The following is a 15,177-nucleotide window of genomic DNA, read 5'->3' on the forward strand; positions in this document are numbered from 1 at the left end:
TAAAACATCAATTTCAAAGAACCTATACACCACAATGTTCATAGCAGCACAATTTACAATAGCCAAGAGTTGGAAGCAACCTAGGTGCCCATCAGTAAACGAATGGATCAAAAAATTGTGGTACATATACACAATGGAATTCTATGCAGCAGAGAGAAAGAAGGAGCTACTACCTTTTGCAACAACATGGATGGAACTGGAAAGCATTATGCTGAGTGAAATAGGCCAGGCATTGAAGGACAAATACCATATGATCTCACCTTTGACAGGAAGCTAAAGAATAAAACGAACAAGCAAACAGAATAAAAACAAAGACACTGAAATAGAGAACAAGTGGGCAGCGACCAGAGGGGGAGAGGGAAGGGAACTTAAGGGGAAAAAGGGGGAGGGATTTTGAGGAACAAGTATGAAAGACACAGAGATGAGGACTGGGGGGGGGGGGAATGGGAGGAAGGGGGGAGACCGGGCGGGGGGGGGCGGTGCGGTGGGATGGGAGAAATAGATAAAAAAAAATGTACTTGAAAAGTAACTAAATAAAATTTAATATTAAAAAAATGAAAATATATTAAAAATGCTCTTTGGTTACTCGGCATACTTCCTATTTAGGTGAGGTGAGACCCTGAATACAGACTTAATCTGAAGCAGAAGGTATTTCCATGAGAACAAAGGACACCTTCAACTGCCATGCAGGCAGGTGGCAGAGTGACAGGGTGGGGAATGCCTCAACAGGTGAATGGCCCAGATGGCATCTCAAACACCCTCTCCAGGAGTCTTTTTTTTTTTTTTAGCTTAGTTTAAGAGTTTCTAAAGTTTGCTTTAGCTGAATGGATAAACATATGGATAGACCTGGTATGACCTAATTTTAAAAAAATTCTGAAAAGGGCTCAAATTTTGATTGCAGGAGCACATATAGAAGTCTCACAACTGAATTTTAAAACCTCCATCACAAATCTGCCCTGCCACAACCTGCATTGCTGGACTCTCCAGAAGGCCCCTCGGGGCTCCTGGTGCAGTGAGATTTGGGGCTCCTGGGGAATGAGTGGGTGCAGGCAGCAGCAGGCAGCAAGAAGCAGTGTCCCGGCTTCTCCCATTTGCACTCCAGTTCTGCTATTGTCTGGTCACACTTAGGAAAGAGCATAGTTTAGTCACATTGATTTGGTCCTAAAAAAAACTTCATGCTGAAATAGAAGGTCCAATGGAAGAAAAGAATAATCAAAATGATTTCAAAGAATTATAACTTTTCATTGTCTCATATTTTAAAAAAGCCATTACCAAAACCAAAGTACTATCACTTAATACAAATAATTGCTCAATATTTACCACTTAAGATGATTTTCAGTCTCTTCACAAGTGTCCTGTCTAACTTTCTGTTCAAACAGGGCTTCCTTCATCTGTCTTGTTTTTGAAATCTCATTGCCTTGGTCCAAAACTGAGGATAGGAGCAAACAATGATTATAATCAAATCAGAATCATTTGCTAAGAGAAAAACTCATTCCCAATGGCAAAACTTAGTCATCTGAGTTTTGTTGCTATTGTCCATGAATAGTAAATGCCACAAGCAATAATTCTTTTATATTCTGCCCAGGTGCTGATTTAAGGTAGATCAGCTGGTTACCTTCTCTTAATTCTTTAATCTTCAATTTTCCTGGCTCTTGGTTTAAAACAGATGCCACAGCAAATGGATTTGATAAATCTACTGGAAATCTCAAGTTCTGATATTCAATTTCCTGAGACCAAATCAAGAAGAAATATTCATTATTTTGCTTCTCTCATACTCCTCCCATTATAGTTAGTGTGATGCCCACTTACCTTAATCTTTGGAGGTCTTAATTTTGCTGGCATTTGGTGAAAATTTATTTGAATCATTGACTTTTCTGGAGGAATGTGTTCTTTCTTAGAAAGAATATTTAATCTTTTAAACTCTTCTAATCTATAGTTTAAAACACATATTAAATTAGTACTTGTATATAACTCAACAACTCAAGGTTCCTATTTTTATCTTCCTTCAGATAATACTATGACTTACAGCCCATTAATTGGTCATTGAAAATCAAGTGGTGTGTTAAAACATTGGTCTACTAAAACAAATGCAATGTCAGCATACCAAAGGATAATAATTTACATCAAAATAGCTTGCAAATGGCTGTCTTTCCTTACATTCTCAAAGAACGTAACAAGTGGAAAATATGATATGCTGAAAATTGCTCTCATTGTCTAGCAACATATATTTCTAAGTTATTGGTTTTTAGTAGCTAAATTTACTACATTAGCTCTGGCTGGCGTAGCTCAGTGGATTGAGGGCAGCTGTGAACCAAAGGGTCGCAGGTTTTATTCCCAGTAAGGGCACTTGCCTAGGTTGCGGGCAAGGTCCCCAGTGGGGTACATGTGAGAAGCAACCACACATTGATGTTTCCCTCTCTCTCTCCCTGCCTTCCCCTCTCTAAAAATAAATAAATAAAATCTTAAAAAAATAGATATTATTTAAAAATTTTTATTACATTAAAAAAACCCTACATTAATTTGTCTTACTGGTAAAAGAATAATTATGCCCACCATTTGTACTAAGATCTTTCAAAAGGAGATTCAGACTAATGTTTGAATATAACTGCAAATGGCTTTTGGACATATGTATGTATGTATATATAGTGCTGCTAACATGCCTATGGGAGCTATTTGAGTTATTTATTATGTATGAGATGTAGTTGAATTACATTATGCTCTTAAGCATAAGAACCTATGAAGCATTCCTTTAAGCAAGAATATCCGAACACTTGTTCATAGGGGTACACATTTCCATGATAGTACAGATATGAAATAAGAATATACCAACATTCATTCATTTTGACAGTCAATCTGCATTTGCTGTACAGTTGTTGAACAGGCCCCACTGCACAACATGGGTTACATGCCAGTGATCTCAAATCTAACATTGCTTATTTGAGAGTGTCCTGGAAGGTCCATCGCATAGGAGAACCTGTCCCTGGTGAGACACACGTGGATGGACATGGTGTGATGTGCAGGGATGAGGTGCTTGGTTAAGGAACGAGCTGTGGCTCAGCACCCAAATCTCAAAAGAGTTTTGATATCATTTCTGCTGTAAATGTTGAGAAACAAACAAAAAAACAAGGGTGTAAAAAAACAGTCTCTTTAAGAAATCTAATTGCTAGTGTTGACAATAAAAATGAAGAGGTCTAAGAGAGTGGTAAATTAAAGAGTTACATGTGGAATTTGGCTGTGCCAAGTTTAGGACCTGAGTTAAGTCCATCACACAACCTATTCTGAAACAAAAAAAGCAACCTATGAAGCTTTCAAGGAACACTGAAGCCAGGATAATTTTTTTTCCTTTAAGGGTGGAATTTGTATGTTATAGGACTATTTTCAGATTGGAAAGATATGCAGGTCTTGAAACATAGTCCTTGAAAATGTAAAAAGTGTGCTAAATAAGATACTAAACTAGTTGGGAAACCAAAACACAATTGTTTAGAAATAGTATATATCAGCATTTGTATGGTGCTTCTCCTATGTAATGTTCTCATGTAGTTAAGAACAAGTCTATGGAGAGATAGATATGTAAAAATCCCACTCCAGTGGGGTCTTTAGGAAAAAATCATGATATATAATACATCATAAGGTTACACTTTTAGTGTAACCTTATGATATACATATGTAATGTGTATCTATGCATAAAGAGAAGAAAATCAAGCTATTTCTTTATCATTTTCAAAATATTTATGAGAATTTTCTAAGATTAGTGTTTATACTGAGACAAATTTTCCTTTTAACTTTTATAAAAGTCGTGTATTATAATAACACTTATAGTATTAACTAGACACACTGGGATATAAAATACAACCTCACATTCAAATGAAAATAGAACTTCAGAATAAATTTTAAGAATTGTAAAACTTAATCCTATTTCATATCTTAACTCTGAGTTGAGTGCTGGTGTTTTTTAATAAAAACCTCATGTGGCACATTTCCCTTTCTGCTGTGTATCAAAGTCACTTTTTATACAGGACTTATATTTTGGCTTCTCTGTTGTGGGCATCTGCAGGGGGTGGAGCATTTCCCATGAGGATTCGCAATCCCCAAGAGCAGGCCTAGCACAGGCACCCAATTAATTATTGTATTAAAACTTTGAAAAATTATGTTGTTCAGGCCTAATGATTTAAATTTTGAGTAAACAATAATATGTACATAAGGTCAAAAATTCAAACAGCACACCAGTCATCATGAGTGAAAAAATGTATCCCCTGAAAACCTCCATATCTCAGTCAATGCTTCCCCTCTTGGCTTAGAAAGCACAGAGATATTGCTTTCTCTACGCATTCTCATTATACCTTTAAACTTTTAAGTAAGTTTTTGATGTCATTCCGTTACAAGAAAGAAAAACAGAATAGAAGGAAGACAGATTTTTGAAAAAGTTTTAAGAATAAACAAAAATATTCCAAAGCTGCTGTACTTTAAAGCCACATTGGGATAGCACGTTCCAGTGAAGACACATTCGTAGGGTTGAGGGTTGAACTGTGAAATCCATAACTGCATTTTTATTTGTGCCATCCCATACTGAAAGGGTGTAAACATTACAGTCACATTCATCTTCCCATTAGCCGGAATTATTCCTGAGAAGAGAGAAATGAGAAAAAAAGGAGATACTTTTTCTTCCGCAAAGTCAAAGAAGCTCACATGCACACACACACACATTCTTCCCAGGATAAGCACAAGTTTGTACCTGCTTTATACAGTCTTTTCTTTAAATACATGTGACTCATCTTCTGGTGTTTACATTGATTTTATTTATCAATTACTACATTAATCCTTTATAATGATTATTTTATTGTGTCAGATACATAAATACATATGTATCAATCACTATTAGTAAGTCACAGATGAATTCCAGGGACTGTAATCTTTAAACTAATTACCAGATGCCAAGTTAATGCTGTAACCAACAAGGAAAAGCTAGAAACAAACATAAAAGTTTTTGTCCAAAAAAAGATCTTTATATTTTTGTATAACTTGGTTTTTTCCTTAGAAAATCTTCTGTTTGGGTCTTCCAGTCAAAAAGGAGGTGTAGGTTGCCTCCTCACACAACCACATCAAAATTACAACTAAATTATAAAGCCCCCATCACTCAGAACTGTCAGAAATCAAGTTGAGTAAAGTCTTACAACTATGGAATTAAAGAAACCATATCCATCCAGACTGGTAGGAGGGCTGGAGGTGCAGAGACACCAAACAGACTTGTTCTGAACCCATGTATGGTGGATGAAAATTTGGGAGAGCTATCTCAGGAATGAGGGGTTTCGGCCTCATACCAAAACTCCTAGCCCAAGGTCCCAAGACCAGGAAGATAAGTCCTCATTATTTCTGGCTGCAAAAACAAGTGGGGTTTGAGTCAATGGAAGAAACTTCTGGAGTCCCAAGCTGTTCCTCTTAAAGAACCATCACATAGACTTACTCACACTCAATCACTCTGAGCTCCAGCACAGGGGTAGCAATTGAAAGGCACCAATTGCATACAGGGAGGAACCTAAGTGTCTGGCATCAAGGCAAGAGCTGGGGGACAGCTTTCTCCCAAATAGAAAGGCAGGTAGAGGCTATTGTTCCTTTTCTAAACCCTCCCCCACAGAGCCACAGAGCCAGCAGACAGGTGCCATATCTGAGACTCCACCAACTTGGGTAACACTCTTTGCTCTGCCCTATAGCTCCACTGAGGCTCTTCCCCACCCAAGTTATGGACCCAAGGAGGCTATTAACAGTGGCTTTTCCATATAAATGGCTGATATTAGCTCATGCTTCACAACTTCCTAAATTCTCTCAAACAAGCAACATTTGACCTCAGCAAGCCCTCAGCCCCTATATCTCTTGCTAAGTGGCCCTAGGCATGGCATTAGCAGTAGCCAGCCTAGGTTCGCAGCTTGACTTTGCTTCCAAGCCCATGACAGGTAGCAGCCATCGCAAATTGCTCTGTAGCTCATGCAGGGTGGCCCCAGGCAGAACACAGGTGGAGGCTGACCTTGGCCTGCATGACCTAGGAAATCCCTGTGCACCCGGTGGGCAGCTACAGACTACACTGGAGCACCACCACCCTGCCCCTGCACAGCTGATCCTCCACAGAGAGCAAAGGTTGGTGGCCAGTGGTCACAACCAGTCCTTGTAGCTGACTGGCTTGGGTAAATATCTCCCATTGACCTATCAACAGCAATCAAGCCTCAACTACAAGAGGAGGGTGTACTCAGCCCACATGAAGGACACACTACCAGTACTCAACTTGGGTGATAGGGGACTCTGTGCCACTGGACCTTACAGGATACCAACTACATTAGGCCATGCTACCAAGACAAGAAGCCATAGCAACTCTACTCAATACAGATGCAAACACAAGGAGGCTGCAAAAATGAGAAGACAAAAGAAACCCAAATGAAAGAACAGATCAAAACTCCAGATAAGAAACTAAACAAAATGGAGATAAGCAATCTCTCAGATGCAGAGTTCAAAATACAGTTTATAAAGATGCTCATAGTAATTGGTTAGGACCTCAAGAGCATAAAAAAAGATCCAGTCAGAAATGAAGGCTCCACTAATTGGAATAGAGAACAATTTATAGGAAAACAACAGTAGAGTGGATGAAGCCAAGAATCAAATCAACGATATGGAACATAAGAAAGCAAAAGACAACCAATCAGAATAACAAGAAGAAAAAAGAATCCAAAAAAAATGAGGAGAGTATAAGCAGCCTCTGGGACAACTTCAAGAGGTCCAACATTTGCATCATAGGAATGCCAGAAGGAGAAAAGAAAGAGTAGGATATTGGAAATCTATTTAAAAAAACAATAAAAGAAAACTTCCCTAATTTGGTGAAAATAGACATGCAAGTCAGGGAAGCACAGACAGTCCCAAAGGAGATGGATGTGAAGAAGTCCACTCTAAGACACGTCATAATTAAAATGCTAAAGGTTAATATAAAGAGAGAATCTTAAGAACAGCAAGAGAAAAGCAGTTAGTTAGCCACAAGGAAGTTCCCATGACTGTAAGCTGATTTCTCAAAAGAAACTTGCAGGTTAGAAGAGACTGGCAAGAAATATTCAAAGTGATGAAAAGCAGAGACCTATAGCCAGAATTGCTCTACCCTGCTAAGCTATTATTTAGAATCGAAGGGAAGATAAGAAGCTTCCCAGACAAGAAAAAAAAAACTAAAAGAGTTTATTATCACAAAACCAGTATTATATGAAATGTCAAAGGGATCTATTTAAGAAAAGATAGAAACTACCAACAGTAAAATGGCAATAAATTCATATCTATCAACAACTGAATCTTAAAAAACTAAGCAAACAAGAAGAAAAGAGACAGAACCAACTATATGGAGTGTTTTGATGGTTGCCAGATGGGAGGTGTGTTTGGGGGAATGGGTGAGGAGGTAAGGGGGTTAAGAAGTACAAACTGGTAGTCACAGAATGGCCATGGGGATGTACAGTACAGTATAGAGAATGGAGTAGCCAGAGAACTTACATGCATGGCCAATGAACATGAACAAAGGTGTGGGTATTGCCTGTGGGAGTGTGGGGCACTGGGGGGGGGAGCAAAGAGGGGAAAGTGGGACAACTGAAATAGCATAATCAATAAAATATAATTAAAAAATAAAATATAACCATCAGGATGGATAACTGCTCTCTTCAAAGTCAAATATCCCACCATGTGTTATTCCTTCCTTGTATTTCTGTTGCCATTGGGGCTGGTACAAAGTAAGTGCTCAATAAATGTGGAAAGAAAAATAAAAGGGGGAAAGAGAGGGAGGAGGAGGGAAATCAGTGTTATAAGTTTGAGAAGGGGTAATGTTCTGACTTCCACTGAAGGCTTTCTGGTTTGCTACCTAAATGATTCCTTATGCCCCTGTGCATTTGGTTTTTCCTGTCCCTGCAGAGGCCTTATACATTCTCTCATAAATCCCTGACATACCTCCTTCCCATCTAACTTTTCTATGAATCTTGAACTACCATTGCTCTTTGTGCTCACCCACATGGACATTTCACTCAGCCAGCTAAGTGTTTACTGAGCACTTATTATGGGCCAGACACTGTTTAGGCATTCTAGAAATAGCAATAAACAAAACAAAGTCATAGATTTCAAAGTTTACATTCTAATCGATGATAGCAAAAATAAATAAACAAGTGAATATAAAACATAAAGTCATAATTACCAACAAGAAAAATAAAGTAGGGTATAAGGAAGCAAGCAAAATGTGACATGCAAGTGCCTCCTTATAACTGTGTTTCCACCTTGATAACTACTTATCGAATGAATGAATGAATCCAAACTTCAAAGCTTATATTATCTTACATATTACATAAAATTCCTCCTGAATCTTCAGCCACAGGAACAGAAAGTCCTCTAACGTCTGTCTGCCCTACGGCACTCACGTACTGCCTGAACTGTTGCCTTTCAAAGTTTACAAGCTCCTAACTAGGTTGCAAGCTTCTAAGGCAGACGACAGGCTCCAAAGCTCTTTTATCTTCATGGATCCTAAGCACACTGCTTCAGAAATAGGCATTTGTCAATCTCCTGAGGGCAGAAGTAAAAATTTTGAAATAATATCCCCTAGTAATTTAAGAGCCCACTGCAGGGAAGAGGTAATAGGCAGAGAATCAATGTATTCTATCCATGAGCCTAAGATTAGCAGAATGGAAATGCCATGAAGCCCCGGATTCAATACCTTGACCACATGCTTGGTCAGAAAATATATCCATTTGACCTGAAGTTCACTGGGGAGCTTTACGCTAAGAACATTCTAGTGCTCTGCTCTAGTTCATTAACTTAAAAAGAAAATAAAACAAGCTCTGGAGCAAAAGGATTAATGTCTGCCTTGACCTGACTGATTTATTTTTAAGTGCTCCCAGCCTAGTTCTGATACATAAAGCATAATGAAGCTGTAGCCTAGGCAACCAGAGTACACTGCTTTTTCCATTAACAGGGATACCAGTTAGCAGAGCTCTAGTAACACAACTTGGTCTCAGCTGATTGTCAAATGTTAATAGTTACACAAGGGGTGCCAGGCAGACATAGCTTATTGCTTGGCAAAAATCAATGGTGGGAGAAATAAGACTATGTGTCATGTTTTAAAAGTGAGAAGAGCACCTCAAAATTTACTACTTTATTGAAAAACCCAAACTGTGATTTTATAGCTTTAATTTAATTTCACATGAGTACCCTTAACATAACCAGGGGTAATGTTAAATCACAGGGCAGGGAGGGTGATGAGACAAAGAGGAAAAGAGGAGAGAGCAAACCATAGAAATAAACTAAAGGCTAAGAAAACCCAAGTTTATCAACAAAGTGAGTATTATGAAGAAAATGTAACAACACCTAAAATGCTATAATTATAAATGAAGTCACCAGAAAGTACCATGATATCTTTGCCTTGATTAAACATGCATAAATATGGGCAATTACTAAAAGGAAATATAAAAGTGCATTATTCGTTAGGGCATGAGGCTCAGGATGGGGATAATTTTTTAAAATTTTCTTTTCTTATGTGCTCATACAATGCTATTACAATGTTGTTATAATTTTTAAGTTAATTTTCTTTAAAAATCTCAGAAAGTACAGACCATTCTCCCATATGCTTGATGTATTATTAAGTATTGATCTTAATCTTCCAAATTTAGGGCTTCACTATCTGCAGTTTTGGGTAAACTTTTTAATCTCTCTAAACCCAGTAGGGAATTTAATAGCTACATAGTTTAAAAACTGTCTATGAACAAGCTGTTGACAATAGCTTTTTGATTCCCTGGATTACAGAAGGAAGCACTTCAAGGTGTACCTTTTACCACCGAGTTACACACCACTGACTGGGACCATCACTGGCCCTCACTGCTGCCTTGGATGTGTGGACAAGGAAAGGCCCCAGGACCACACAGACCCTGACTCACAGCCTTGTTCAGCCTCCCATGAACTCTGTCATCTGGCTTAGTTACTTTACCTGAGGCTCATTTCTCTTATCTGTAAAACGGGATCAGGAGAAAATGATGCACAACAGGGTCTGGGATAATGCTTGGCACATAGTGTGTGTTCTGTAAATGTGTTCTTCCCAATGTCTGTGACAAATAAACAAGTTTTAATTTCTTTCTTTTTTTAACCCTCAACCAAGGACATTTTTTCATTGTTTTCAGAGAGAGAAGAATGGAGAGACAGAAACATCAATCAGTTGCCTTCCCATATGCACCCAGACCAGGGATAGAACCTGTAGCCTAGGCATGTGCCCTGACAAGGAATCAAACCTGCCATCTTTTGGTTATGGGATGAGGCTCCAACCAACTGAACCACAGCAGCCAGGGCACAGGTTATAATTTCTTATATGTGAAATAATCATTAAAATGTCAAGGTGAGGAAATAATTTTTTGGAAAAACTTCTATTTGACCCATTTGAGTTCTTGAAAGTCCCTAGTCCTTATTTTAATCCTTAATCCCTTCTCCCTCCAGCAAGCATTGTGACTGGCATCAGAAAAAAATAGTATTGGAATCTTCCTTTTCCTCCCCATCCATTAAATACCCCAAATGTACATACTGGAGTGTAATAAGAACACCCTAGGGGCTCTGCCTGTATGAATGGAAAGCTGAGGAGGAGTCTTAGCAGAAGGATGCTGGGGAAAACTAAGCCAGGTCAGGGACTCACTGCCTGTCAAGTCTATGATCTGCTGGCTGGGAGCAATGAGTGCAGTGCATGTACTACATGCTCACTGCCGTAGGCACAGGGCCCAGCACCACGGACAGCTCTTGGTAGGGCAGAGGGATGGTACAGGAATGTTTAGTGCTGAGCTCAAGGAGCTGCCAGCAGTGTCTTGAAGAGCCTCCACACCCATCTATTGCTCACACTAAAACCGGGAGCCACCTCCTGACCCCTCAAGCCTTACCAACACTTCAGCAAGGCCTAAGCACTTCACCATCCACTCATCCATCATCTCCATGGCCAGCATCGATCCGGGCCAACCTTGGCTTCCTTTCTAAGGGGGTTGTGTGCTTTCCCCTTGTGCTACTCCAATACACTCTTCCCTCTGAGCCTAAGAGACCATTTAAAATATAAATGAGGTCATGACACCACCCTGTTTAGAAACCTCCAATGGACTCACATCCAGCCCAGAACCAAACCCTGACTCCTACCTGACTCAAGTCCCTGTCAGCCTCTCCAATTGATCTTGAAATCTCCTCCCCTTACTCATACCCCCCAGACATACTGGACTTCCTTATTTCCCTCAAATGTGACCATGCCAGCCTTTGCATTGATGGCTTCCTCTGCTTGAAAATCCTCTTCCCCAGCTCTAACCAGGTCTGGTACCTCTTTACCTAGTGGGCCTACGTAGATGCTCCTTTTCCTCAGAGATATCTTTCCTGACCACCTGACTGAGAGCTGTGAGCTGGTCGTATCACCATGGTTTATTTTTCTTTACAGTCATTTCTACTGGGAAATGCCATCCTTTCTGTGCTTGTCTCTATCCCCCCACTAGAATTTCAGCTCCAGCAGAGTGGGAAGTGTGTCTGTATTGTTCCCTGTGGCACCTCAGTTCCTATCACAGTGCCTGATGCACAGCAGGTACTGAGTTCTGGAATGAATGCCTAGATGAATAATGTGGGGGAGGGGTGTGAACTTTGCAGGAGCAAATCCAGCAGCATTTCTGGTGAAAGATATGAAACAAAGCTATTCTAACTTGACTACCCTCTTGTTAAACTCATCAAAACAACAAGAAAAAAGTGTCAAATGAAAGAGAAAATAAATCTATCAAACAAGGGAAATGACTATAAGCACAAAGCACAGATAAGCAATACACCTGCCAAATCCTGTAAACTGAGACACAGACATATGGCATGCTGAGAGCTGGGACAAGGTAAGTCCCCTCAAGTTAGAGTCATGGCCCTGAAAACATATTTAGCCACTCTTTGATTAACATGATAAAAGATGGGAGTGTGGCTGGGCCCTGGAGAAGTGACAAAGAGACCCAACCTCAACATCACAGAATAGCAGGGAGGACAGCTGAGGAAGCCACTGTCCTACAATGCCATTTGTATCATCTTAGACCCAGGGCTACTTCAGAAGGTGGCTGGAAGTGACGTGATAGGAGAGCAGAGGTTGAGTGACCACAGAATGGCAGCTCACAGAACAGATGGTGGAGAGACTTTCATATGACTCACCTGGCCCTAGAGAGCACAGGGCAGTTATGGGAAGTATACCCCCAGGGTGCTCAAGCTCTAAGTGTGGTGCCAGATTCCCTGAGTTCTGATCCCAGCCCTGCCCTTGGGCAACCTGCCTAAATACTCCATGTTGCTGATTCCTCAAGTGAACATTCTAATAGAATCTATGTATAAGAGTTGTCGGGAGTATTAAATGAGTTATATACTCAGAGTGGTGCTGGCACATGGGAAACACTATGTAAACATTAGCTGTTATTACTATCATTATTATTATTATTATCACCATCATCCCTTCTTCCCCATTATTCCCCTAACTTTTATACCTATTCAAGTTGTCCTTCAAGATTACAGGTAGCAGAGAGACATTCTCAAACATGCAAGCACTCTAGGTATGCATCCCCAGGAACCTATGTTAACAAGCTGCTAGATGACAAACCCCAGGTGCCAGAAAAAGAACTGAGCCTCAGTGGGACTGGCACTTCTGAATGGAAAGTAGAAGTGCAGAGACTGGTCAAGGCATAGGGTGAACTTCTCTGGGTGAAGTTCACTGACTGCTGCTGCAGTCAACTGCACATAACCAGCCCAAATTGAGATGTCTTCTTGAACAGGTGATACCAAGGGCCCTTGAAGGCGAGAAGAATATGTGAGACTTAGTTGAGAGCTATTATTAATTTCTCTAGCTTTTCTCTCATAAAATAGAATTTTCCTAAACTCTAGTCTGTCATACAATTCTTCTCGCCCCCCTCTCCCACATCAAGGCTGATGGCATTACTCTTCCAGCTTAGGGTGGTCATCGAAAGCTTGAGTCTGGAGTTGAGTCAGCTGGCCTCCCTGAGCCTCACTATTCTCAGCTGTAAAAAGGTGATGATAATAGTCCTTCCTCACAGGGCTGTGGGATGAAATGGGGCAGTGCATGTTACGTGCTTAGCACAGTATTTGGCATGTGCTTAACAATTAGTAAATGGGAGCGATTGTTAACATTATGCCAGCCACACTGCCACACACTGAGGATATACTGAGTGCCCAGTAAAATACAGCACTGCCACCAACATGACAGAGCTGCTCAGGGTCTGTTCCTAAAGAATTGCCACTTGCTTATCTAGCTTTTCCTGCTTTCTTCAGTATGCTACTATCACTTAATTAAAGAAGGGACACAGGGAATTAATTTGCATCTTATATATTAACTGTCCCTAATTTTTCTCCTTCACCATTAGGTTTGGGGCTTTAGAAAGTCATGAGAAAGTTTGATCTCTTTATTCTACTTCTCCTGAGTATTCTTTTCAAATCTCGCATGTGGCCCCTGGCTAGTCTTCCATTTGCTGAACTGGAAGATTATTAGAAGCCCTTTGCTAGTGTATTTCACTCACTTCTATCACTTGTCAAAGATATACCTGTATGTCTCCATTTCTTTGTATAGCCTTATAATCAACATATATTTTCTGGGATAAGGCTATTCATGATCATCCTAAGCACCAGCAAGAAACTACATTGTACTCCAAAAATCTCAGAATGGAGGTGGGGTTGGCGTCAGTTGGAGAACAGAGAGATCATCAGTTGGACTGCAGACATGTGAGCAGAGCTGGTGTCAGCCAGAAGATAAACAGATGTCGAAAATCTGTAATCAGTTTAAAGACAAAAAGTGTTCTGGAAGCTCGAATTTTGAGATCGGGTTGTGGGCTGGATTGTTTTTTCCTGAGGATACTTTCCTTGTCTTGCAGTTTCTTGCATTAGTTTAGGTATCAAAGTAATGCTGGCCTCATAAAATAAATTTATTTTATTTATTTAAGTTCTGGCCAAGATGGAAGCATAGGTAGAAACCCTTTGCTTCCTTTCACAAACAAAAGGATGAAAACGACCAATCTAAAATCAATACATAGCCAGAAGTGACAGAAAATCATACTGCATGGAGCTCTGTCAACCAAGGAATTACAGAAACAGTCAATCAGAACAATCAGACCAGTAAGAACCCGCGGCAAGGCGGTAGACTTTGTGGGTGGGGCTGGGAAACTGAGCCTCAGAGCTCACTGTGGACTACAGCAGTTCCCAAGATGGAAGAAACTCCCAGTCACACAAGAGTTTGTTGGAAAGTGGGGCTAGAGCCGAGCAGGCAAGATGCACTGTTCCCCCTCTGGCCCCTCCCCCACAAGCAGCACCACAGCTCAGCAAGGTAGGTTGCCCTGCCCTGGTGAAAATCTAAGTTCCTACCCCCTTACAACTTAACATGCATGACAAGACAAAGAAATATGACCCAAATTAATGAACAGAGCAAAGCTTCAGAAAGAGAGCTAAGTGATGAGGAGATAGCCAACCTATCTCATGGAGAATTGAAATGTTCACAGAATTGATTGAGCTTGGTCAAAAAATGAAAAAGCAAATGAAAGATACCCAAAATGAAATAAAGCAAAATATTCAGGGAACCACCAGTGACGGGAAGGAAACCAGGACTCAAAGCAATGATTTGGAATGAAAGGAAGAAATAAACATCCACCTGGAGTAGAATGAAGAAACAAGAATTCAAAAAAATGAAGAGAGGCTGAGGAATCTCTGGGACAACCTGAAATAGTCCAATATCCAAATTATAGGGGTGCCAGAAGGAAAAGAATAGCAGCAAGAAATTGAAAACTTATTTGAAAAAATAATGAAGGAAAACTTGCCCAATGTGGTGAAGGAAATAGTCTTCCAGGAAGTCCAGGAAGCCTGAAGAATCCCAAAGAATTTGGACCCAAAGAAAAACACACCAAGGCACATCATAATTAAATTACCCAAGACTAAAGATAAGGAGAGAATCTTAAAAGCAGCAAGAGAAAAGGAGACAGTTACCTACAAAGGAGTGCCCATAAGGCTATCAGCTGATTTCTCAAAAGAAACCTTGCAGGCAAGAAGGGGCTGGAAAGAAGTATTCCAAGTCATGAAAGACAAGCACCTACATCCAAGATTACTCTATCCAGCAAAGCTATCATTTAGAATGGAAGGGCAGATAAAGTGTTTCCCAGA

General features: G+C 40.1%; 1 protein-coding gene across 1 annotated transcript in view; it reads right to left on the reverse strand.

Annotated features, from left to right (window-relative positions):
- CFAP221 (cilia and flagella associated protein 221) overlaps window positions 1–15,177 on the reverse strand; it is a 112,020-nt gene that overhangs the window by 47,530 nt on the left and 49,313 nt on the right. The window contains exons 8-11 of the mRNA XM_037146232.2: window positions 4,463–4,622; window positions 1,810–1,930; window positions 1,616–1,727; window positions 1,321–1,429 (exon numbers count right to left, since the gene is read on the reverse strand). Coding sequence (XP_037002127.2) covers window positions 1,321–1,429; window positions 1,616–1,727; window positions 1,810–1,930; window positions 4,463–4,622 — 502 coding nt within the window. The remainder of the gene's footprint in view (window positions 1–1,320; window positions 1,430–1,615; window positions 1,728–1,809; window positions 1,931–4,462; window positions 4,623–15,177) is intronic.

Source organism: Artibeus jamaicensis, unplaced genomic scaffold (genome assembly GCF_021234435.1).
Source record: "Artibeus jamaicensis isolate MK-2021 breed Jamaican fruit bat unplaced genomic scaffold, CSHL_Jam_final contig_463, whole genome shotgun sequence".
NCBI classification, from domain to species: domain Eukaryota; kingdom Metazoa; phylum Chordata; class Mammalia; order Chiroptera; family Phyllostomidae; genus Artibeus; species Artibeus jamaicensis.